Source organism: Mobula hypostoma, chromosome 7, assembly GCF_963921235.1.
Source record: "Mobula hypostoma chromosome 7, sMobHyp1.1, whole genome shotgun sequence".
In the NCBI taxonomy this organism is placed as follows: domain Eukaryota; kingdom Metazoa; phylum Chordata; class Chondrichthyes; order Myliobatiformes; family Myliobatidae; genus Mobula; species Mobula hypostoma.
Genome location: NC_086103.1, coordinates 86557964 through 86583138, shown reverse-complemented (window position 1 = coordinate 86583138; position 25175 = coordinate 86557964). Strand labels below are relative to the sequence as shown.

At 41.9% G+C, this 25175-nt stretch overlaps 1 protein-coding gene across 3 annotated transcripts in view; it reads left to right on the top strand.

Annotated features, from left to right (window-relative positions):
• The window catches only part of ebf1a (EBF transcription factor 1a), a 481697-nt gene that overhangs the window by 365507 nt on the left and 91015 nt on the right, over positions 1-25175 (top strand). For all 3 annotated transcript variants that reach the window (XM_063053691.1, XM_063053692.1, XM_063053690.1), the window contains exon 11: positions 18486-18574. In XM_063053691.1, the coding sequence (XP_062909761.1) occupies positions 18486-18574 (89 nt within the window). The remainder of the gene's footprint in view (positions 1-18485; positions 18575-25175) is intronic.

Below are 25175 nucleotides of genomic sequence, written 5' to 3'. Positions count from 1 at the left end.
TAGGATTAACTTCTGGTCAGCATCACAGTCAGTGCAGACGTGATGGTTAAAGGGCCTGTTCTGTGCTGTAGTGTTCCATCTTTTAACTGGGCACTAAGAGTTAGATTTAACAAAGGCATTGGATAAGGTGTCCTATCTCTAAAAAAAATGCAATTCCCTCTTTATTGTTCATGGGAGCTTTTGCTGTATAAATTGGCTGCTGTGTTTCCAAGCTTGCAACTATGTCTATGTTATCAAAGACTTCATTGACACTACAGGACTTTGGGATTTACTGAGGTCATTAAAAACATCACAAGGATATAATTTTGTTCTTTCTTTAACTATTGTTCTGGGAACCCCAGTGTCACAGTGCACTAGTATCAGGAGCAGGCAACTGAAACATATGTAGATCTACTTGGCCTGAGCTTTACAATGAGCTTATATTCTTTCCATTCATACTTTGTGTTAGGCTGTTGTTGGCAGGGGTGGAGGGTGTGCTTGGTGGAAATACTTATGTTTTGCTCTCAGGGTTAATAATAAGGGCTCATCAAAGAATAATGTCTTGTCTCAATTTGCATTATCGTATAGCAGCTGGTTGTAGAAATTTCAGACCCATTATGTCTGACAGTGTTTATCTGATCTGCTTCTTTGCAGTGTGTGAGTTCCAGTAAACCGTGTCTTATTGTCTGACCTTTTCATTTTCTACCGAAAAAGAGAGATCAGTTCGTTGAATGTAATCGAGTGAGCTACAAGGCAGGATACAGGGAAAATGCATGCTTTGAAAATCCAAGCATGCAGGGAACAAGATGCTTTAAATCAATGCCATTCATCTTCTGCCTTGCCCCAATAAAGCCAGCACTGGGCTCATTTAGAGACAAGGTAGCTGATATAAGTGTATTATCGCAATGTTCAGTAGTGTGTGAGAGCACTGAACCAAGTGTTCTTAAGCTGTCCCTTTATATCTAATTTTTGATGAAGTTATTACAGGTAGTGCCACTGCTGGATAGAGTGCACAGAACGATCATGTTAAATAGTAGTGCAGGGCATGTTTTCATTTGAAAAATAATAAAGTGCTTCTTCGCCCCAGCTCTTAGCTACACAGAAAGATGCTTCGACCCCTGGTCAACCTCTCCAATGATGCTCTGCCAAAGCGTGCCTCTTCCCTTGAACACACAGCTAAACTGAATCACATTTACCTCTCCAATGATGCTCTGCCAAAGCGTGCCTCTTACCTTGAACACACAGCTAAACTGAATCATGCTGGCTTATTTTATCTTTTTCAAATTGGTTCGATTTGATTCTGATTCAATCTGAATGTCCTACATACCTGAATTTTTGGGGTTTCCTGTCACCTGAAGTGCACAAGTAGTCTAGAGAAAAAGGGAGAGAGAGAGGGAGATGGAGGGAGAGAGAGAAGGAGGGAGAACATGGCAGGGAGAGAGAAAGGGAGTAGTGAGAGAGGAGGGAGGGAGGGAAAGAGAAAGAAGTGGTGAAAGAGCAGGTGAGAGAGACAGAGAGAGGTAGGAAGGGATAGAGGGAGAGACAGAGAAAACTTCATCCTGGAACTTGCATATCTTTCTTTACAGAGCACAGTACCAGTGGTCTACAACTTGCTGCTCCTGTTGGGGTTAAAGGTATATGAAATGTTGGAGGTTGTCCTTTAATGCATAGATCCTAGAGAGTACTTGAAGGCAGGTTATTTGATTAAATGCATTTTTATCTAGGCTTTTCCTCGCACAGTGTCACTGTGCAGAATTCACTTCCTGGAGACTCGTATTGGATGAGATCCCCAAAGAGTGCGAACTGAAACAACATGACAAATAGCCATAGAGTCACAGTCATACAGTATGGGAATGTGCCCTTCAGCCCAACTGGTCCATGCTGACCAAGGTTCCCATCTCAGCCAGTCATATTTGTCCACGTTTGGCCCAGGAGAGTTGTGAGTGCATTTTGGCACTCCATGGGAACCAGCCTCACTCCACAGATGCTAGCTGCACTTCTCGCTGCCTCAGTAATGCACACCCACTTCAGACATTCTCTCTTTTCTCTTGTCCCTTTGAGCAGGAGATACAAAAGGCTGAAAGCACGCACCATCAGGCTCAAGGTCAGCTTCTATTATAAGATGATTCAATGGTTTTCTGGTATGACATGATGGAGTCTGATCTCACAATCTACCTTGATATGGCTTGAACCTTATTGTATGCCTGCAGTGCACTTTCTCTTTAATTGTAACACTTTTTCTTCGCTATAATATGATGAAATAATCTGTATGGGTGACATGCAAAACAAAGATTTTCACTGTACTTCAGTGTATGTGACAATAATAAACCAAATAACAGATTTACCAGTTCAAACTTTCCTGTCCATGTATCTGTCAATAATCCTGTCACCAACACAAAACACAAAGAAATATAATCACCCTCATCCTATTCCACTAATCTGTTTGTCCTGGTCACAATCTAGTACAGGTTCCCTCTTTTTCCTGTATAGGTATATCTTCCCTAACATCTTCTCTACCAATGTTTAATCTCTCCATCACAGTTCTGATAACGATTCTCCAACCTGAAACAGTAACACTTTTTGCTTCTGGAGATACTGTTGGACGTGTTAAGGGTTTCCAACATTTTATGTTTGTAGCAAAAACTTGAGTTTGTTGCTGGGCCAAATTTCTCAGATGATTTTGTATTCTCTCATCTGCCTGTGACAGATCAGTTGAACACAATATTTGCCGTGGAAAGGTAAAGGGTGAGGCTTTGAAATACAGGGAAAATGAAACAAAAGTATAAAGTTATTTAAAAATGGTATAAACCTACCTGTAGCACAACTGGTTTATTATGTGGCAATGGCATACATAAGAATCAATTCCTTAGCCTCAATAAACAGCTACACTCCCCCACTTTCTCACAGCATTGATGGGCATAGGCTATCCCTTTTCCAAATGATCATTTACTTTACTTTATACTTTATTGTCACCAAACAATTGGTACTAGAATGTACAATCATCACAGCAATATTTGATTCTGCGCTTCACACTCCCTGGATTACAAATATTAAATATTATAAATATTTAAAATAGTTAAAATTAGTAAATATTAAAAATTTAAATTATAAATCTTAAATAGAAAATAGAAAAATAGGAAGTAAGGTAGTGCAAAAAAACCGAGAGGCAGGTCCGGATATTTGGAGGGTACAGCCCAGGATCCGTTCAGCAGTCTTATCACAGTCAGAAAGAAGCTGTTCCCAAATCTGGCTGTACGAGTCTTCAAGCTCCTGAACTTTTTCCCGGAGGGAAGAGGGAAGAAATCATTTGATGACAGGATTCAACTATATGACCCTCCTTGTGTGTAAGACTCAGTGTTAAGCAAAAAATTATGCAGCACATTCATAGTCATTCAGATAATTAAGCAATTTATCAGAGTGAAAGAAGTCTTAAAAAGTACAAGTAGTAAACATTCAATATGATTGGAAATATTTATCCATTGGGAAGATCTGTGAAGAACACTGTGTATATTTCCTGCTGCTTTAGTAAAACAGCCAGCGTATTCAAAGACTCCACCCCCCTCAGACATTCTCTCTTCATCCCCCTCCCATCAGACTGAAAATACAGAAGCCTAAAAGCATGTATGACCAAGCTCAAGGATAGTTTCTATCCTGCTGATATAAGACTATCGAACGGTATCCTAGTATGAAAAGATAGACTCTTGACCTCTCAATCTATCTTGTTGTGGCCTTGCACCTTATTGCCTGCCTGCCCTGCACTTTCTCTGTTATGTAACATTATATTCTACTGTTACTTCTTTCCCTTGTACTGTATTGCTGTGGCAATGTGATGAGATGATCTGTAGAGATGGCATGCAAAACAAAGTTTCTCACTGTACCTTCATACATGTGACAATAATAAACCAGTTTACCAATTTTAACCTTTGTACAGATTATTAGGTTTGGACTTAAGAAATGCTGTTCTGTAAGTCAGTTACTTGTGAGTATTAAATTCTTTCTTGTGCAATTCTTTTAGGACTGGTTTATTTTCATCTGTCCCAGAGCAGAGCAGGCTCTTTCTTTATATATTCTATGTGTTAGAATCAACTCTTCTGTTCTTAATGTAGAGAGGTTCCCAGACAAAAAAGAACAATTTCCTTCGTAGACATATCCAATCAACAATAGAAAACAGACGCCACAAAGACACATGACTATGCAGGCCATTTGGAGGGAGATATGAACATTCTGCATGTCCACATTGAACGCGCTAGCTTTCTGCGCAGAGCAAACTCTGTACTGGGCTTGTAGATCAAAGGAGCAACTCTGCTAATTAAATCAAGGAAACAAACCAAAGGATTCTAGAAGTTGAAATTAAAAATTGGATTACTTTACTTGATTTCATTAGCTGTACTATTCTTTGATGTATAAGAACTAATTCCTTTATAATAAAAATAACAAATACTTTTCTTGGAGACTTCCGGTAGCGCTCATGGAGTGAAGTCGCGTTCTTGACTCGCTCCATTACCTCTGAGTTTTTTTTCTCTATGGTCAGCTATACTTTAATTAACCATTAAGGCATCAATTTTTACAATACTTTGAATTAAACTGAATTCTCTGACAATTGGATGATACTTAGATCTGCTATGTCTAAGAACGGGAAAGACGGCAAGGATGGTAAACCTCCGGTTAAACCGAAAGCTACGGATCTCCCTCCGACTGAATCACCGGTGACTTTGAAAGCGATATCGGAGTTAATTCAGAGGGAAATTTCAACCTCTGTTAGGGAGATGATTCGTACGGAAATTGCAGGCTTTGTTAAAGACCTGATTCATACGGAAATCTCAACTAATTTACAAATACTTTTCTTCTTTCCCACAGAGTAATGAACACAGTCATTATTCGTTTCAAGCGCTCTTTTTTCCTTGCTTATTGAATATTTTGTATTCTCTTTATTGGTCTGCACCCCACCCAGACTTCCTTTCCCTATATTTCAGCTTGCCAAATATCAATAGAATGTTTTCAGGGAAGTCATATGGGACGAGACGATTCAGAAATGTGGAGCCAAGCTGTCAATTCTTACAGTTATTCAGTCAGTGCCCTGCTCTGGCATTTCCAAGAGGGTAGTCGGAGTAAAGGAAAGACATTTTCTAAGCACAGCCAAGTGCCACCACGCCTTTCCCTTTTATCCAAGCAGTGCTCCTGAATATGAACACTTGTGCTCACAAAAGATAAGCGTTCATAATTTCTTTCAGTGAGTACTCAGTGCTTTAGAGTTTTTGCTAGTGTCATGCAGTCTGCTGTTAAGTTGGTGGGATGTCAGCTTACAATCACAATGCTCCAGACCTCATGGTTCAATACCACTTATGGACTGGATCCTAGGCACTAAACATCAGGCTTTCCAAAATGAAATAGCTTGATGACAGCAGTGAAACATTGTTGCTGTTCATTCACATGTGGGACTGAGAAGAACAATGAGAGGCTTGCGTTTGTACAGCTTGTTTCAAGATTCTGGGCATCCAAATGGGCTTATGGCAAATTAATTACTTTTATTAAAATATTTTCTGTGGTGGTGTGGTAAGCCCTTAGCAGCCAATTTGCAGAAGGCATGATCTTATGGACTGAATATGATGCCAATAATCTGTTTGCATGATATGAGTTGGAGGAAAAATATTAGTCATTGTCATGACATCAAGTAGAACACCCAGCTCTTCAAAACAATGCATGACCTATTTTATAACCACCTAAATTTACAAAAGTACATGTATACATAGGAACAATGAAAAACTCATTTGTGCAACATCACAACAACAAGGCATCATATAAGCAGTGTTCACAGGAAAAACATAAAATAAACATAAATGGTAGACAATTTTTACAATAAAGAACACAATTATAACAAAAAAGCCCAATGTAGGACAAAGTGGTCATATGTTGATACACTGAGGTAACGACTAGGGTATTGCAAGTTGTTTTAAGAAGCGAATGATTGAAGAGAAACATCTCTTCTTGAGCCTGGTGGTGTGGCACTTCGGAGTTCTGCGCCTCCTCCTGATGGTAGCTTCAACAGGATGGTGTGGCTCCAATGATGGGAGCCATTGATGATAGTTGTCGCCTTCTTGAGGCAGCATCTCCTCTAGGTCGGGGGGATGTGCCCATGACGCATTCGGCTGAGTCTATTACTCTGCATCTTCTTATGCTTCGGCACATTCAAGTTGTTGTACCAATCTGATGTAACCAGTCAGGATAATTTTTACAGTACATCTGTAGGAGTTTGTCGAAGTGTTTGGTGACATGCTGAGCATCCTGAGAGGGAAATACTGAACTACTCCCATGGGAATCAAAATCCTGTAAGTGACGGTGAATTCACTTGAGGTCTACTTCTATCCAGTTACCAATAGAATTGAATCTGTGTTACAAGTCTCTCACTCTTCTGCATACCGTAAGCCTAAGGAATGGTGTTTTTGATTAAAAATGGCCAGTTGCAATTAAATATCAATTAAGGAAAGTTAAGTAGTATTGGACGGTAGAGAGACTTAGGTTGATGTGGCATGAATCGGCATATCAGGAGAAAAGCACCATGAAAATACTCAAATGAAGAGTATGTTCTAAGTCATGAGATGTAGAATATAAATGGTAAATCTTTAGCTCTCAGTCGGATTCCATATTATATAATCAAACCTTGGAATTATATAACATTGTTAACATTATGAAATGTTTGAAGTTGTTCCAGTAGAATGTTAGCAGACATCATTTGGTGCCAGGCTGAGTAATAAGGTATCAGACTAGGTATTCAGAAGCCTGGTAGGTGATGGATGCTTTATGGGAAGAAAGAAATAGAATGAAGTAGAAGTATTTTGAGGAGGGAAACTGAGAACAGCAGGACCAGGCAGCTGAAGGCTTGTCAGTGATTGGTGGAATGGTAAATAATCACAGACAAGAAGGCAGACTTAGGTTGGGTGGGTGGGGGGGGGGGGCAGCTCAGAGACGGTGGAAAGAGTGTTACAGAGTTGTGGAGAGACGAGACAATCAGGAACAAAAACCTTTATCAACAGGCAGGATATTGGATGGGTCTGTCTGTAATTAAGTACAGCAAAGGAAAATGGTTGAGGAGAGTAGAGTGGGAACATAATGCTTGGGCAAGATAGAAACATTAGACATTTATTCTTTGCTGTGCCCCGGTCTTCAAATCTACTCCATTGATATTGGCAGCAGATCATGTGACAACACCTGCTACAATCTATCCAGCCAGTATTGGCAACCCTAATTCCATCTCATGCCAGGATGAATTCTCCATTACATCACACTGAACCTCAAGCAATCGAAAATTCTGATGTAATATCATTTACAGCACATCATGGCCAAATAGCGTAAATCACATCCCAGTTCTGTGCTGGATCTCTCCACAAAATTGTACAAGGACCTGGTTTTCTCATTTCTTTTTATTTCCATTAATTTCTTCTCCGAAGCAGTGGGACTTCCCAGCAATAATGGATGTTTAAAAAATTGTGTTGTTTTGGCACTGTTGAGGTAGACCAGCCAAAATCTGAAAAAGGGATGGGGCTCTGGAAAGAGAAAAGCATTCTGTTTCTTTCTAGTTTGGAAATAATGCAGATGTTCAGAGAATGTGCCAGATGATCACATGTATTGAATTAACAAATGCCAAGCTAACAAGTCACTATTGTATCTTGAGACAGACTGTCACTGGCTTGGCCAAATTGTTAGTGCTTTTAGACAGTGTTCACTGTATGGTATAGCTATCAGGGATGAAAAATTATTGAAATCTGTCAAACAAAATATCTGTCTCATTGGCCAAAATAAGTTACATTTCAGCATTGGCAGCCTGATGCAATATACACCCAGATCATTTTTTAAAAAAATTAATTTTAATTCCAGAAGTTTTCCTTTGTGTTCTGAACATGGAAACTCTAGTCAGATTTTCAACCCTATGAAGTGATTCTCCTGCTCGGTGCCATTATAATCAATAATTACTCCGATTTCACTGCTTTACCTGATCATTCCCTATGGATCTTGTCCTTTTTGAGTGATAACTGGAATGTTTTGAAAGAGAGACTTCTAGAAACTGGGACATCACCTTGGGTTCTCTGGGTTGTACAGTAGTTGTGGGATCTCACCAAACTGCAGGTTCATTCAGCAAACCATTTATAAGACTACAAGACATAGGAGTAGAATTAAGCCATTCAGCCCATCGAGTCTGCTTCCCTATTCCAACATGGCTGATTTATTATCCGTCTCAACCCCATTCTCCTGCCTTCTCTCTGTAACATTTGACACCCTTACTAATCATGAACCTATCAACCTCTGCTTTAAATATACTCAATGACTTGGCCTTCACAGCCATCTATGGCAATGGGTTCCTCAGATTTACCACCCTCTGGTTAAAGAAATTCTTCCTTATCTCTGTTCTAAATTGATGTTCCTCTATTCTGAGCATTGTCCCTCTCGTCCTAGACTCACCCACTATAGGAAACATGCTTTCCATGTCATCCTGTCTAGGCCTTTCAATTTTGGATAGGTTTCAATGAGACCCGCTCCCCTGGTATTATTCTAAACTCCGGTGAGAACAGGCCCAAAACCATCAGTATGTTAACCCTTTCATTTCCAGAATCATTCTTATGACCCTCCTCCAGACTCTCTCCAATGCCAGTACATGCTTTCTTAGATAGGATAGGATAGGATAGGATAGGGCTTTATAAAGCTGCAACATAATTTCCCAACTCTTGAACTCTGTGACTCAATTAATAAAGGCAAGTATGCCCCAAGTCTTTTTACCACACTATCAACCTGCGTAGCCATATCCCTGAACTTCATAGTTTAGTATATCCCATAATTGCAACCCTGCCCACCTCCAACCTGACTATGCAGGTAGGCCCATTGCTTCTGCCTCTCCTGCCCACTGACTTGTATATGCACACCCTGACTCCATTTTGTCCCCCTTGGTTCAGTCCCTTCCTATCTACATCCACGACATATCACAGACTCTCAATCACTTCACTTTGAGTTCCCTGGCCCTGTTCTCCTCATTTCCACTATGGATGTCCAGTCTCTATACATGCCTACCCCCATCAGGAAGGTCTTAAAACTCTTTCTGGACAACAGACCTACCCAGTTTCCCTCAACTTTCTCCCTCCTCCATCTAGTTCAATTGGTTCTCACCCTCGACAATTTCTCATTCGGTTCCTCCCACTTTCTTCTCCAAACCCAAGATGTAGCCATTGGCATCTGCTTGGGCCTCAGCTATGCCTGCCTTTTAATGGTCAATGTGAAACAGTCCATTATTCCTGCCTTCCTAGCCTTTTCTCCGCTACATTGATGTAGTACTGTATTGGTACTGTTTCCTACACCCATGCTGAGCTCGTCAATTTCATCAACTTTGCCCTCAACTTCCACCCAGCCCTCAGATTTACTTGGTCCATTTCTGACACTTCTCTCCCCTTTCTTGATCTCTCTATTTCTATCTCTTGAGACAGACTATCGACATATCTTTTATAAACCTACAGACTTCTGCAGCTATCTTGACCATCCCTTTTCCCCTTTCCTTCATCTCCACAGCATCTGTTCCCAGGACGTGACTTTCCATTCTAATATCTGAGCTGTCCTCCTTCAAAGAATGGGATTTCACTTCCAGCACTGGGAATGCTGATCTCACCTTCATCTCCTCTATTCCCCACACATTCCCTATCCTCCCACCATCATAACTCCAGGGATAGTGTTAACCTTGATCTTACATACTACCCCACCGGTGTCTGTATTCATAGGTTCCACCATCTACTACAGGATCCTACCACTAAGCACATCTTTTCCCTCCTGCCCTCCACTCTCCGCTTTTCACAGGGATCGTTCTCTATTTGAGTCTCGTGTCCACTCATCCCCCTATCTCCCTCCTGCATTTATCCCAGTAAGCATGACAAGTGCTGCACCTGCCCCTACACCACCTCCCTCACCACCTTTCAGGGCTCCAAGCAATCCTTTCAGGTGAAGTGAAATTTCACCTGTGAGTCTGTTGGACTACAGTATCTGGTGCTCCTGATGTGGCTTCCTCTGTAATGGTGAGACTGGCTGCAGACTGGGAGAACGCTTTGTTGAGCACCTTTGCTCCGTCTGCACAGGAGGCGGGATTTCCCGGTGGCTAGCCATTTAACTCCCACCTCCCATTCCCAATCTGACATGTTGGTCCATGGCCTCATCTACTGCCAGAAAGCCACACTCATATTGGAGGAGCATCAATTCATATTCCATCTGGGCAGCCTCCAACCTATTGGCATGAACATTGGTTTCTCTAGCTTCCAGTAATTTCTCCCTCTCCCGCTTCTCTCTTTTCCCATCCCATTCCCCGTTCTAGTTTACACTCTTACCCTTTCTCTTCTCCTCACCTGCCCATCAACTCCCTCTGGTACCCTTCCTCTTATGATCCACTGCCCCCTCTTATCAGATTTCTTCTTCTTCGGCACTTCACCTTTCCCACGTATCACTTCCCAGATTCTCACTTCATACCCCTTCCCCATCACCTGGTCTCACCTATCACCTGCCAGCTTGCACTCCTTCCCCTCCCCCGCCTTCTTACTCTGATTTCCTCTCCAGTCTTGATGAAGGTCCTCGGCCTGATACGTCAACTGTTCATTCCTCTCCATTGATGCTGCCTGATCTGTTGAGTTGGGAGGGCTTTGCCTGTGATGTACTGGGCCATATCTACTACCTTTTGTACGATTTTCTGTTCAAAGGCATTGGTGTTTCCATACCAGGCCAAGTAAAGGAGGAAATTAGAGAAAATTCAGCTTTTGGAATTCCTGATGTTCTTCTTGTGCTGCTTTCCTCCGTTCTGTACTGATCCTGGAACACAGTGAAAGAAAAGAGCTCAAACAATTCCTCAGCCAGTTACCCTCCCAACTGTGTATTTATTTTTCTTAAGAGTGGCATTAATATGTGTCACAGGGTAGAGGCTCCATGTGTGCAGCAGTTTATTACATCTTGCTCTGCAGTGCTGTGTACAGCTTAATGCCCCTGGGCTACCAGCTCGGTGGAGTTTTTAAACAAGTTATTTTAATTGCTTATATGAAGTGTCGATCATTCTGCCACTCTTGGCAGCACAGCTCAAGAAAACAAATTCCTTTCCAAGTCAAATCAGACAATCTTTTGATTAAGAACTGAGGCAGCGTTGATGTGTTTAGGATTTATTATTGTGAAATTATAAAAATTGGTTCATGCAGAGGACCACGCAGCTGAGGGCAAAGAGTGAGTTTTAGTTGCACAATGTGGTAAATAAATGGGCTTCAGTAAATGTTAGTAAGACGTGACTTTGCAAAGTGTTCAATGTCCTTTTCTGAAATGTGTTCACTGCTGTCTTCTCCTGAGCTGGTCCTAATGGACAGAGGGCTCTCTGGGTTCTAAAATGGCTGATGAGGCCCATATTGGACTGCACTACAGGCAGGCAGGGTCAGTTTGTTTGGGATATTGTGTGTGCCTTCTGCTGTTTGCTCTTCTATGTCAGAGATCTGAGGTGTTCAATATCACCCCACGCTCTCCTCCGTTTGAATCCGGCACTGAGCAGAAAGTGACTTTTATACGAGATGTTGGTGAGGCTGCATCTGGAATATTACATTTAGCTTTAGTCATCCTGCCATTAGAAAAATGTCACTCAGCTGGAAAGAATGCAGAAGAGAAAATGTTCCGGGACTTGAGGGACTGTGGTATGGAGAGTGGGTTGAGCAGTTTGGGATTGTTTACACTGCGGCATAGGAGAATGAGAGGTGCACTTATAGAGGTGTGTAAAATCATGAAGGGCATAGATTCACAGTCTTTTTCCCAGAGCTGGAATCAAGAACTGGAGGTTCCATAGTTTTAACGTGAGAGGGAGAAATTTAATAGGAACTTGAGGGGGAACCTTTTCACTCAGAGGGTGGAGTGAGTCACTAGAGAAAGTAGTTGAGGCGGGCAAATTAACATTTAAATAGTAACTCACACAAAATGCTGGAGGAACTCAGCAGACCAGGCAGCATCTATGGAAAAGAGTACAATCGACGTTTCAGGCCGAGACCCTTCATCAGGACTGGAAAAAAGATGAGGAGTCCTAGTAAGACAATGGAGGGAGGGGAGGAGAAAACACAGGGTGATGGGTGAAACTGGGAAGCAGGGAGGAGTGAAGTAAAGAGCTGCAGAGTTTATTGGTGAAAGAGATACAGGGCTGGAGAATGGGGTATCTGATAGGAGAAGACAGAAGCGATAGAAGAAAGATAAGGGGGAGGAGCACCAGAGGGTTGGAGGTGATATTCTGGTAAGGAGATAAGGTGAAAGGGAAGTGGGAATGGGGAATGGGGAATTGCGAGAAAGGCAGGATCTCCCAGTGGCCACCTGTCTTAATTCCACTTCCCATTCCCATTCCGACATGTCAGTCCATGTCCTCCTCCACTGTTCCATCTGGGTAACCTCCAACCTGATGGCATGAAAATCAATTTCTCAAAATTCCAGTAATGCCCCCCTTCTCTACTGTTTCCCATCTTAACCCTGTATTGAGTTGATCCTAGGGTTATAACCAAGGTTCTTCATATCACTTTGGCTCACTTTGTTACCCAATTTTTTTTTATTTTACACCAGTTATAGAAAATTAATGAATAGACATTAATACAAATATAAAAACAGTAGCAGTTGGAAATACTTAGTAGGTCAGGCTGCATCAAAGGGAAGTGAACAAAGTGTCATGTTAGAGACGCATATAGAGGGCTTTTACAAGCAGTTAATATTTACAAGATATCACTGAGCATCTCCTCAGGATTTTAAATTATTGCTGCTGCTAAAATTTGATTTTTTAAAAATGTGCATGCCCAGGGAAGGGTTAAATAATCTGATCAAAGAGACATTTAGAAAGCTCCCTCAGCTATACAAACAGAGAAAGTCCCAACACTGGATCTTGACCTGACATGTCGACAATTCCCTCCTCCCCCCACCCCTCACAGATGCTGCTTGACCCACTCAGTTCCTCCGGAGGACTCTTTGTTGCTCCTGCTTCCAGAATTTGCAGTTTTTTGTGTTCCCTTCATGCCTTGACCTGTGTGGTGAAAGGCTAGTGTATGTCCCGCATGCTCTCTTCTGTCAAAGCCGATCGGAAGTTAAACCTGAGTCTCTGCACTTGTCAGAGGCCATCAAAAAAAAAGCCTGTGCAAACTTGGTGCTTTGCTTTCTAAGCCATTTTGCAGCCACTCTCACATCTCTCTGCTCTCCCAGCCAACCCCTAAAAGCAACCGTCTTGCTAACTGTTGTCCCTTCGAAACTGTCTTCTCCTGCTCACAGACTCGGCAAGATTAAGGAGAAATCAAAATAAGATTAAAAGGGGCAAGGGCTTCCGATGTTGCTTTTTTCCCTATATTCAACTTGTGTGATTTACATGTCATGAAGACATGTTTATATTCAAATTGCTGTTTCTTTCCTGACATTGAACAGAACGTTAATCATTCTGCTGATTTGAGTAGGTTGCAAGCGTTTACCACTCGTGCATAGAGTATTCTGATAAAGCTTCATACCCAGCGCCGGCGGGTGAAGTGCTGTCACTCAAGAGCTTGCCTGCATGTGCACCGTGTGCTGGATGACTGACAACAATTTGGGATTTTCTTTTGGTGGATGACAAGTTAAGGGTTTTAGTGGTGCAATTATGCACTAAATTCAAGGTGCTCAGATGTAAATGTCGTCTAAGCACTCTGTCATGCCAGGCCTATTACACGCCGTTTCCTTCACTTATAAACCCCCACCTCTCGCCTTTCTGGGAGGGGTTAGAACTCAGGCGCTGACAGTTCATATGATGGAGACTGTCAATTCACTTTATTTTATGAAAAAATATTTAAAAGAAGTAGCAGTAAGTGATATGTGAATAGTATATAGCATTTAATGTCTGAATTGTAAATTAAGTGGAAAAGACCTGACACTAGTTACTGTACTTTACACATTATCACTCCTGTCTCTTGGAAGCTTTGACACTGAAGTCCACGTCTCTAGCTGTTGGCTCTGTGCTGCCTCTTCATCTGCATGCAACTGGAATTAAGGGGGTATTCTGTTCACACATGATGGTGAAGTGGTTGGATAGGTGAGGGACATTGCAGTTTAGCCTGATCCCATTCTGATAGAGGCTAAGAAAATTTGGCATGTCTCCCATGACCCTCACCAATGCACCATAGAAAGCATCCTATCTGGACGCATTACAACTTGATGCAACCGCTCTTCCCAAGACCGCAAGAAATTGAGAGATACTGGAAATTGAAGAGATCCTGGAAATCTTGAGCAACACACACAAAATGCTGTAGGAACTCAGCAAACCGGGCAGCACCTATGAAGGGAAATGAAAGTTTCCTCCTTCATCAGGATTGAAAAGGAAGGGAGCCGACATAAAAGGTGGGAGGAGGAGGAGGAGCACAAGATAGCAGGTCACAGGTGAGTCCAGGTGAGAGGGGAAGGTAGGTTTGCAGAGAAAGGGGATTGATGTGAGAAGCTGGGAAGTGATAGGTAGAAGAGGTAAAAGGTTGAAGAAAATGGATTCTGATAGGAGAAGGCAATGGACCATGGAATAAAGAAAAGTAGGTGAGGAAGCAGAGGGAGATGGAAGGAGTGAGAGTGCCAGCAGAAAGGGGATTGAGACAAAGAGGAGAGAGGTTACCAGAAGTTAGAGAAATGAATGTCCATGCCATCAGGTTAGAGTCGACCAAAGTGGAATATGAGCTGCTGCTCCTCTAACCTGTGTCTAGCCTCATCACGGCCATGGACTGACATGGCAGTCTGGGATTTCAGAGTACTGTGAACAGAGACTAGTCCATTGTGCAAACCAGCCTCCCTTCCATAGACTCTGTCTGCACTTCCTACTGCATGGATAAACAGCCAAAATAATCAAAGATTACCCCCCTCCCCAAGCACCTTGCTCATTCTCTCTCCTCTTCACCCTCTGCCATCCAGCAGATTATACCAAAGTTTGAGTACACATACCACTGGGAACATCCTTCCCACTGTTAGACTCCAGAACAGACCCCTTTGAGACTAAGATCTACTTGCTCCACATCACTCCACATATACTGTCATTGATTTGCTTATTTATTTATTATTTTTTCTATGTTGTTATGTATTGCATTGAACTGCTGTTGCTAAGTTAACAAATTTTATGACACATGCCGATGATAATAAATCTGATTCTGATTCTGATCAGCAATATGAAAGAGCTGGTAGTTGACTTATTCGGAGTCCTTATGTGTAATATTCTGTCCTGTACTTTCGATGTTTTAAATTTTAGTTTAGAACTGTGGCTCCTAATTTCAGATCACTCATTTTCTTTAATGGACTAAAACCCTTGCTTTGCTGCTGTGTTATTTAGAATACTTCTAAGTAATTAAATAATTCACACTTAAGATGAAATAGAAATGCCTTGCATATTCCGAGGTCAGCTGTGGGATTGAACACACCACCATGTTTGAGAACTTTATTCGGCTCCACATCTAACATAATATCAAGATGGATTATTGCCTTTGGCCAGTTCCAAAGGTCAGTTTTTATGTAAAGCAGTGGAGAATATCTGAAGTTCCCTTTGCAGTTTAATGGGTCCTGCTGAAGGGTCTTGGCCCAAAACGCCAACTGTACTCTTTTCCTTAGATGCTTCCTGGCCTGCTGAGCTCCTCCAGTATTTTGTGTGATGAATTGTGTGGTGTATTTCTGAGCCCACAGCCCATGGAAGTCCCAGGTTCAGTTCAGTTTGCTCTCAGTCAGATGCTAGGAACAAATGTTGAATTAGCCTTTAACACCTTGGGTCAGTGAGGCAGAAGCACAGAGGAACACAATCTGTCAACTTCTGTTGTACATGGGTTTGTGTTAGGAGATCAGGTGAGGATCCCTTCATTAAGGGTCTCAGCCTGGGCTAGTCAGCTGACTCACACTGCCTCTATTCACAAAGCCTGGGCTGCCAGTCAATAGAGTTGCTAACAGTGCAATTTTTCACCACTTTCAAAGGCATGGTGCAAAAGGAGAAATTTTAAGACTGCAGGAAAGTAAAGTCTTAAATCAATTTCCTGCCATTAATTACCGGGAACTTGTTTTTGTGGTTCCTTTCTACTGACTCAGTCCTTCTCCCAAATTACTGTATAAAGCTGACACAAATTGTGTGTAATCTTGGTGTCATACTTGATCCCAAAGTGAGCTTCTGACCACATATCAAAATGATTGCTGGAAACCACAACACAACGTCACTTGTCTGACTCTGTCTCAGCTCTTCTGCTGCTGGAGGTCTCAACAATGCATTTCACATATCCAGACATGACCATTTTAATGCACTCCGGACCAGCATCCCAATGTCCATCATCCATACATACATGGTCATCTAATTATCCGCTGCCTTAACCTTGACCTGAGGACTCTAACTTCACCAGTTTACACTGACACTTGGTTAAGCAATGAATCTATTTTATCTTTCTGTTTGATTTTTAAATCACTTCATAGCCTCATCTCACCCTAATTCTTCTCCTGCCCTAACAAACATCTATCTTCTCAAAGTGTGGCCTTTTCTCCATCTCCCGTTTCAATTGCTGCAACATTAGCAAATGTGTTTTTAAACTCCTGAAACCCTTGTATCCCGCCTTCATCAGTGATCTGCTTCAATATCTCCATTGCCAAATGTAATGACGTTTTCCTTCAACAAAGTTGCTGTGTTTGTTGTTGTTTATAGACAACAAGATTATAGGAAATCATTTAAGACCTCATTTCCTGCAGTCTTGTAAGTTTTCATTTTGCAATAGCATTTTGAAGGTGATGACTGTTTGTAGATCTTTTAATACTTAACATTGATTGTACTTGGAAGGAATATTATCAAGGATCAGCTGTACTCTCAATTTACATGTATTTAGGAATTTGCTGTGGTGTGCCGGTCAGGGGGCGACATGCAATAAGAAACAACAACATTTAACAATTACAGAAAATTGATTGGAGAGTAAAATACGGATAGGGAATAAATTGTGCATAAATACATGAATATTGTCATTTATTTATAATGTAAACAGTATTACAAAAATGGCTTAAAGTTTTTACAGTGTAGTGCATTGACTGAAGTCGTAGATAGAGGGGGTGAGGGCTAACTAGAAGGGTTGATCAGATTAACTGCCTGGGGGAAGAAACTTTTAAGATGGTGTGATAATTTAGTTTTAATAGCCCTATAGTGCTTTTGAGAAGGGAGCTTCTGCAAAAGGTAGTTTGCAGGATTGGTAGTGTTATTGTAAAGACTGTAGAAGAAGTTAATCCATACACATTTTCTATTAAAACATACTTATTTAGTTAATGTAATAACCACAAATTTACTGTAGAAAGGAATGTATTACAGCATTCCATAGAAACCATAGAAACCATAGAAAAACTACAGCACAGAAACAGGCCTTTTGGCCCTTCTTAGCTGTGCCGAACCATTTTCTGCCTAGTCCCACTGACCTGCACATGGACCATATCCCTCCATACACTTCCCATCCATGTATCTGTCCAATTTATTCTTAAATGTTAAAAAAGAACCTGCATTTACCACCTTGTCTGGCAGCTCATTCCACACTCCCACCACTCTCTGTGTGAAGAAGCCTCCCCCAATGTTCCCTTTAAACTTTTCCTCCTTCACCCTTAACCCATGTCCTCTGGTTTTTTTCTCCCCTTGCCTCAGTGGAAAAAGCCTGCTTGCATTCACTCTATCTATACCCATCATAATTTTATGTACCTCTATCAAATCTCCCCTCATTCTTCTATGCTCCAGGGAATAAAGTCCTAACCTATTCAACCTTTCTCTGTAACTGAGTTTCTCAAGTCCCGGCAACAACCTTGTAAACCTTCTCTGCACCCTTTCAACCTTATTAATATCCTTCCTGTAATTTGGTGACCAAAACTGAACACAATACTCCAGATTCGGCCTCACCAATGCCTTATACAACCTCATCATAACATTCCAGCTCTTATATTCAATACTTTGATTAATAAACGCCAATGTACCAAAAGCTCTCTTTACGACCCTATCTACCTGTGATGCCACTTTTAGGGAATGTTGTATCTGTATTCCCAGATCTCTCTGTTCTACTGCACTCCTCAGTGCCTTACCATTTACTCTGTATGTTCTACCTTGGTTTGTCCTTCCAACGTGCAAAACCTCACACTTGTCTGTACTAAACTCCTCATCAATATATTGCTGTCCAATGTGTCCATCCATTTCTACCTTTATTTCCTCCTCTCTAACACAACCTCTAGCTAATCATCTCTAACACAACCGTTATCCCCATTTTCCCTTTCTGGAGAATGGTTATAGGGTTATTGACCTCCCTCAGACAAAGGCCAAATATATAAGAGATAAATGGTGAATGAAGTCAATGGGCTACTGGGCCCCAGTTGGAACTCACAGGCACTTAGGCTTGTTACTTATGGGTTACTCTATTATATCCTCAATTGTAGGTCTTACCTCTTGTGCTTTGGTGCTGACCCAGGGATTCCTTCCTCTTATTGATCTGCATTATTCTTCCTTGTTCCAGCACTGAATGAACCCACCATTGACTACGGCTTCCAGCGGTTGCAGAAAGTTATTCCCAGACATCCGGGTGATCCTGAACGATTGCCAAAGGTCAGTACACAACTTTTCCAATTGAGCAACTGTTGCAAAATAATGCTGCAAGGCTGCATTAGCACAAGGTGAACAAGATCTGTTGCAAATTACAAGGAGGAACTTAACTTGTGGGTGACATCTGTTGATGGAGCAACCTGACTGCACCCCATCTTTCTCCATGGTAACTGGGTCCCTTTTTTCCCTGTGCAACTGCTGAGTGCAGTGAAAGGGACAGAGATAAAAAAACACTACCGGGTTATTGGTGTATGTTTGAAGAATATCGATGCTATCAATTGGTGAAGTAAAATGCACATCAGTAATCCCTCACTGCCCAGATAATCTTTTGTACTAAATATTAGTTAATCGATAATAGTTAATCTGTGCTGGTAGTCTGCTACAATGATGATACCCACTGGTTACGTTGAGTCACTAGAAACTGGATTGCACATAACAATAGGGAGCACTGGGACTTTGTTTTACCTTCACACCTGGGTGGAGAAGATTGACCACATAGACTGGTAGAATCAAATAGCAAAAACACAGGCCCTTTGGCCCACCAAATCTGCGTAGACTGTAAGCAACCCATTTGTACCAATCCCAGACTAATAGCATTTTACTCTCTCCACATTACCATCAATGCTCTCCAAATCCAAACCGTCTTCTACACATTAGGGGAAACTCATAGTTGACAGTTAGCCTCCAAGCTGTATGTCTTTGGGCTGAGGAAGGAAACTGGAGCACCGGGGGGCATTTCCCCAGATCACAGGGAAAATGTGACCCACACTGAACTCTACCCACTAGAGTCAGGCTCCAATCTGAGGCACTTGAGCAGTGAAGCAGCAGATCTACACTCTCACCCCATTTTTACAGAAGCTGCCACCCTCTGTCCCATTGGGCTGAAAAGTGGGCAGATTTCACTCAGACCACCACCCAGTTGTTGTGACCATTGCCCACTTTATGCCAGATCTCTGCCACCTGGTCACAGGGATGTACTTAATTGTCACTCAACTGCATCTCAACCTGCTGCCTTCAAAACAGTAGGGTGATGAGGCTGATCAGGATGGCATGGTAGCACAGTGCTTTACAGTACAGGTTCCATTCCCCCCAATGCCGGTAAGGAGTTTGTACATTCTCCCCGTGACCCTGTGGGTTTCCTCCCACAGTCCAAGATGTACCAGTTGGTAGGTTAATTGGTCATTGTAAATTGTCTCGTGATTTGGCTGGGATTATATCAGGGATTACTGGGTGGTGTGGCTTGAAGGGCTGGAAAGACCTGTTCCACATTGTATCTGAACAAAATAAAATGAAAAAAATATGCAGGAACCACCATAGCTCCTCTCAGATTCACTGCTGTGACTGAACTGGGAAGCGGTGTGGCCAGCTGGGCCTCAGGTGGGGGATCCCCATCAGATCATTTGATAACCGATTCAAGGTCCTTTACTGTAAATCAGAAATATTTAAGGAGACTTGACATAGACTCAAACAAGTAAATAAGAACACATTTCCTTAAGAAATCATATTCTATTTAATTAAAGACATTAGCCCAATGAAGATTAAATAAAAAAAATTAACAGCACTTACCTTATTAATGATTACACATGGAGAGGGCTGTGGTATGATGACTCCCCAATGTCAATAATTAAGCACAGTGATTCAAAGTGGGTCCATTTGTTCAGTTCCCTCAGCTTAGTACATTTAATGACTCATGGAGTGGGAGGTCCACTCCATTCCCTACCCCATGTGACAATCTGAAATGCGCTTACCCCCAGGAGTGAGTAGCTCCCCACAGAAGTGAGAGCCAGCCACCAGCAACGTCATGTCCGTATTCTACATCAGAATCAGAATCAGGTTTAATATCACTGGTATATGTCTTGAAATTCATTAACTCTGCGGCAGCAATACCATGCAATACGAGAGAAAAAGAAAACTGTGAATTACAGTAAATATATGCATATAATAGTTAGATTAATTAAGTAGTGCAAAAAAGAGGGAATATAAAAGTGGTGAGGTAATGTCCATGGGTCCTAGATGCAGGTCAACCCGCATTTATGTGAAGCCTCAAGAGATTATAAAGACCTTCATTGCCGATAATGAATTACTGAGGTGAAGGAATCACAGAGATGCAGGGATAACAACCAAACCGTTTCTTTTTAGTGAATCTGATGGAGGCATAAATGTTGGTCAGGGTATCCGCCATTCTACAAATAGGGCTGTAGACTCTTTGTGGAGCACTCAACAGGACACATGGAAAATGTTTCATTTGAATGGTTGCACTGCATGGAACCATTGTCCCTCTGCATGGAACCCCCCCCCCCCCCGAAGGACAGGGTGTAATTAGACGTACATGGGCCAGAGGAGAAAGTTGGTAGAATATACACATACGTTTTAAATGGATTAATATGTTTGCCTTCAAAACCTTGCCTGGCTGTGTGCAGAGTGCCATGGGGAAATAAATATTTAAATGTTTTAATTTAAAAACAAACTGACCCAATTGCCAGCAATGAACTGGAAGGCCTCTGATTATGTGCGCCTAAACACATCAGGGTCTGTTGTAAGGTTGAGCTGAACCTCTGTCCAAAGTTCTACTCCCTGGTGTGCCCATGATGAATTACGAGTGAATTATCGCCTAAGCTGAAGTTGGCAGGATTCGTTTGACAGGAAGCAAACACGATGAATAGATAGAGAAAAAAAGAGGTCAGTTCATATCAAGCTGACAAACATATTCTACTTGTCAAGGCAGTTCATGCAATGACTTTACGGGGGCAGGGCTGGAGAGATTTCCTTCACATCCCTTCGACAGATTTACATTGTGCTTCCCTTCTTTAAAAATCAGTTGGCAGTCAAAGCCTTGATCCCAGCATGTCCCTGGGCTTTATCAAGAAGATACAGGGGCTGTTGTACATTATGCCAGAAGACATGGATTTGATCTTTACATGACAGGGGTATCACAGAGAGATTCTGTTCAGAGTGGTTAGATTGCACCCAGTGTCATGGCTGCCTTCAGAGCAGAGTTTGATAAAAGACAAAATTCAGTGGAGAAAAAGGAGAACAGCATTTGTGTTTTGCTTCTTCGATCTGTAAAATACCAGCCAAATTGATCCTTTGGGAGTAGTAAATACACATTACTTTATCTTGTACTTCATGTCCATGGCTTTCATATACCCCTGAGCCCTGATAGAACAACAATAGTTAATAGACTAAAAAGAGTAATTACAAGCATCTTTTCAGCACTATCAGCTTGACTGACTTTGTCTGACCTTATAATTTTTACCTCAGCTAATCTGGCTGCTATGTTTTTGATTCAATTTGCATAGCCTATGTAGTGTATAGTAATACATGACCTTTAGTTAATGTCACCTGTCAAAGAATTTTACACCAGTGTCGTTAAAAAAAATCCCACTAAAGAATCAAAACCAGATAAACAGGAGCCGTAGGCTAATGCCGGCTTACAAAGTGAATCAACATTGCAGAGGGATAATGACAAGGAACAGAAGATTCTAGGATGGGATAGTAATGGAAACATGATAAGACAATGACGGAAAACTAAGGGTCCTGGAATGGGATAGTGATGGGAAACAAGGGAGAGCCACAAAGATGGAAAACAGGGAGAAAGCTGAAGAGTTTGTTCTGGGACAATTTTTAAGTGCCAACCCATCATAGAAGGGTTTTCTGAGTATAGGTGCAGCATATGGAGACCAAAGTCCAGGTAAAGGCTTGAATGAGGTGTTGGGGACTGTTGAAGTGTGTACAGTTTTGTTGGAGTTTGACCAGCTAAACACAAAGAATAACCCAGCACAGAGGACTAAGTGGTTTCTATAACTTCACCACCTGGAACCACTTTAACCACTTGGCTTGCAAGCTAGTCTGTAGTTGATTTGGAACAGGAGGGAGCTATTCAATCTCTTACCATATTTCGTCCTTTATCTAGAGCAAGGCTGCCTGCCCCTAACTTGGTCTTTGCTCTATATCCCTTTATCTCTGACTTTTAACTTCCTTTATGTATATCTTAATTTTCCTTAAATGCATCTGTGCATTTCAACACAGTTCTCTTATGGTATCAAATTCCACATTCTTGATGTTCTCTGGGCAATGATCTTTTCTGAATTCCTTGCTGAGTGTATTTGAAATTAATTTAGATTTACTTCCAAGTTTTTGGAATTTTCATTTGGCCCCAACAGCTTACTGAGAAAGCAAGTTTCAGATTTCTCCCACCCTGAATATGAAGAAACATTTCCTGATATCATTCTTGAAAAGCTCAGCTATAATTTCAGCCCCCGACACTAACCCCTGCATCCCAGAGTTTTTTTAGTAACTGGCTTACATTTTTCCACAGTTCCTTGGAGAATTGCACAGTCACTTGGCTCTGATAGAGGTTTTCAAGTCTGCCAGAGTGGGTTAACTTTATTCCAGGTTTTCACACCAGGCTTGTTACCTCAGGGCCAAGTCCATCCCATGGCATTGGGCCTTAGCTTTCCATTCAGGAAGATGGATCTTTCAGGTGAAGAGGTTTATAAGTTATTCTGACATGGAGCTGCCACTTTCCATTTCCTCCAGTCTTGTTAAATCCAATTAACTTCATTTTAAATAAATGAGTAATTAGCCAAAAATGCCTGACCCTTCAAGAGTAGGTTATATCCAATGCTTGTAAATTTAGAGGTATGTGTGGATGAAAGTATTATTTAAACATTGTCTTATTCTTGAATGGAAAATTAGATAAAAATTGAGGAGCATGATTTATAGAACTGCTCGTCCAATATGTGATAGGACTCTGCTTGAACATAGAATATAGAAACATAGAAACATAGAAAATAGGTGCAGGAGTAGGCCATTCGGCCCTTCGAGCCTGCACCGCCATTTATTATGATCATGGCTGATCATCCAACTCAGAACCCCGCCCCAGCCTTCCCTCCATACCCCCTGACCCCCGTAGCCACAAGGGCCATATCTAACTCCCTCTTAAACATAGCCAATGAACTGGCCTCAACAGTTTGCTGTGGCAGAGAATTCCACAGATTCACCACTCTCTGTGTGAAGAAGTTTTTCCTAATCTCAGTCCTAAAAGGCTTCCCCTCTATCCTCAAACTGTGACCCCTCGTTCTGGACTTCCCCAACATCGGGAACAATCTTCCTGCATCTAGCCTGTCCAATCCCTTTAGGATCTTATACGTTTCAATCAGATCCCCCCTCAATCTTCTAAATTCCAACGAGTACAAGCCCAGTTCATCCAGTCTTTCTTCATATGAAAGTCCTGCCATCCCAGGAATCAATCTGGTGAACCTTCTTTGTACTCCCTCTATGGCAAAGATGTCTTTCCTCAGATTAGGGGACCAAAACTGCACACAATACTCCAGGTGTGGTCTCACCAAGGCCTTGTACAACTGCAGTAGTACCTCCCTGCTCCTGTGCTCGAATCCTCTCGCTATAAATGCCAGCATACCATTCGCCTTTTTCACCGCCTGCTGTACCTGCATGGCCACTTTCAATGACTGGTGTATAATGACACCCAGGTCTCGTTGCACCTCCCCTTTTCCTAATCGGCCACCATTCAGATAATAATCTGTTTTCCTATTTTTACCACCAAAGTGGATAACTTCACATTTATCCACATTAAATTGCATCTGCCATGAGTTTGCCCACTCACCCAACCTATCCAAGTCACCCTGCATCCTCTTAGCATCCTCCTCACTGCTAACACTGCCACCCAGCTTCGTGTCATCCGCAAACTTGGAGATGCTGCATTTAATTCCCTCATCCAAGTCATTAATATATATTGTAAACAACTGGGGTCCCAGCACTGAGCCTTGCGGTACCCCACTAGTCACCGCCTGCCATTCTGAAAAGGTCCCGTTTATTCCCACTCTTTGCTTCCTGTCTGCTAACCAATTCTCCACCCACACCAATACCTTACCCCCAATACCGTGTGCTTTAAGTTTGCACACTAATCTCCTGTGTGGGACCTTGTCAAAAGCCTTTTGAAAATCCAAATATACCACATCCACTAGTTCTCCCCTATCCACTCTACTAGTTACATCCTCAAAAAATTCTATGAGATTCGTCAGACATGATTTTCCTTTCACAAATCCATGCTGACTTTGTCCGATCATTTCACCGCTTTCCAAATGTGCTGTTATCACATCCTTGATAACTGACTCCAGCAGTTTCCCCACCACCGACGTTAGGCTAACCGGTCTATAATTCCCCGGTTTCTCTCTCCCTCCTTTTTTAAAAAGTGGGGTTACATTAGCCACCCTCCAATCCTCAGGAACTAGTCCAGAATCTAACGAGTTTTGAAAAATTATCACTAATGCATCCACTATTTCTTGGGCTACTTCCTTAAGCACTCTAGGATGCAGACCATCTGGCCCTGGGGATTTATCTGCCTTCAATCCCTTCAATTTACCTAACACCACTTCCCTACTAACATGTATTTCACTCAGTTCCTCCATCTCACTGGACCCTCTGTTCCTTACTATTTCAGGAAGATTATTTATGTCCTCCTTAGTGAAGACAGAACCAAAGTAATTATTCAATTGGTCTGCCATGTCCTTGCTCCCCATAATCAATTCACCTGTTTCTGTCTGCAGGGGACCTACATTTCTACATAGAACATAGAACATGG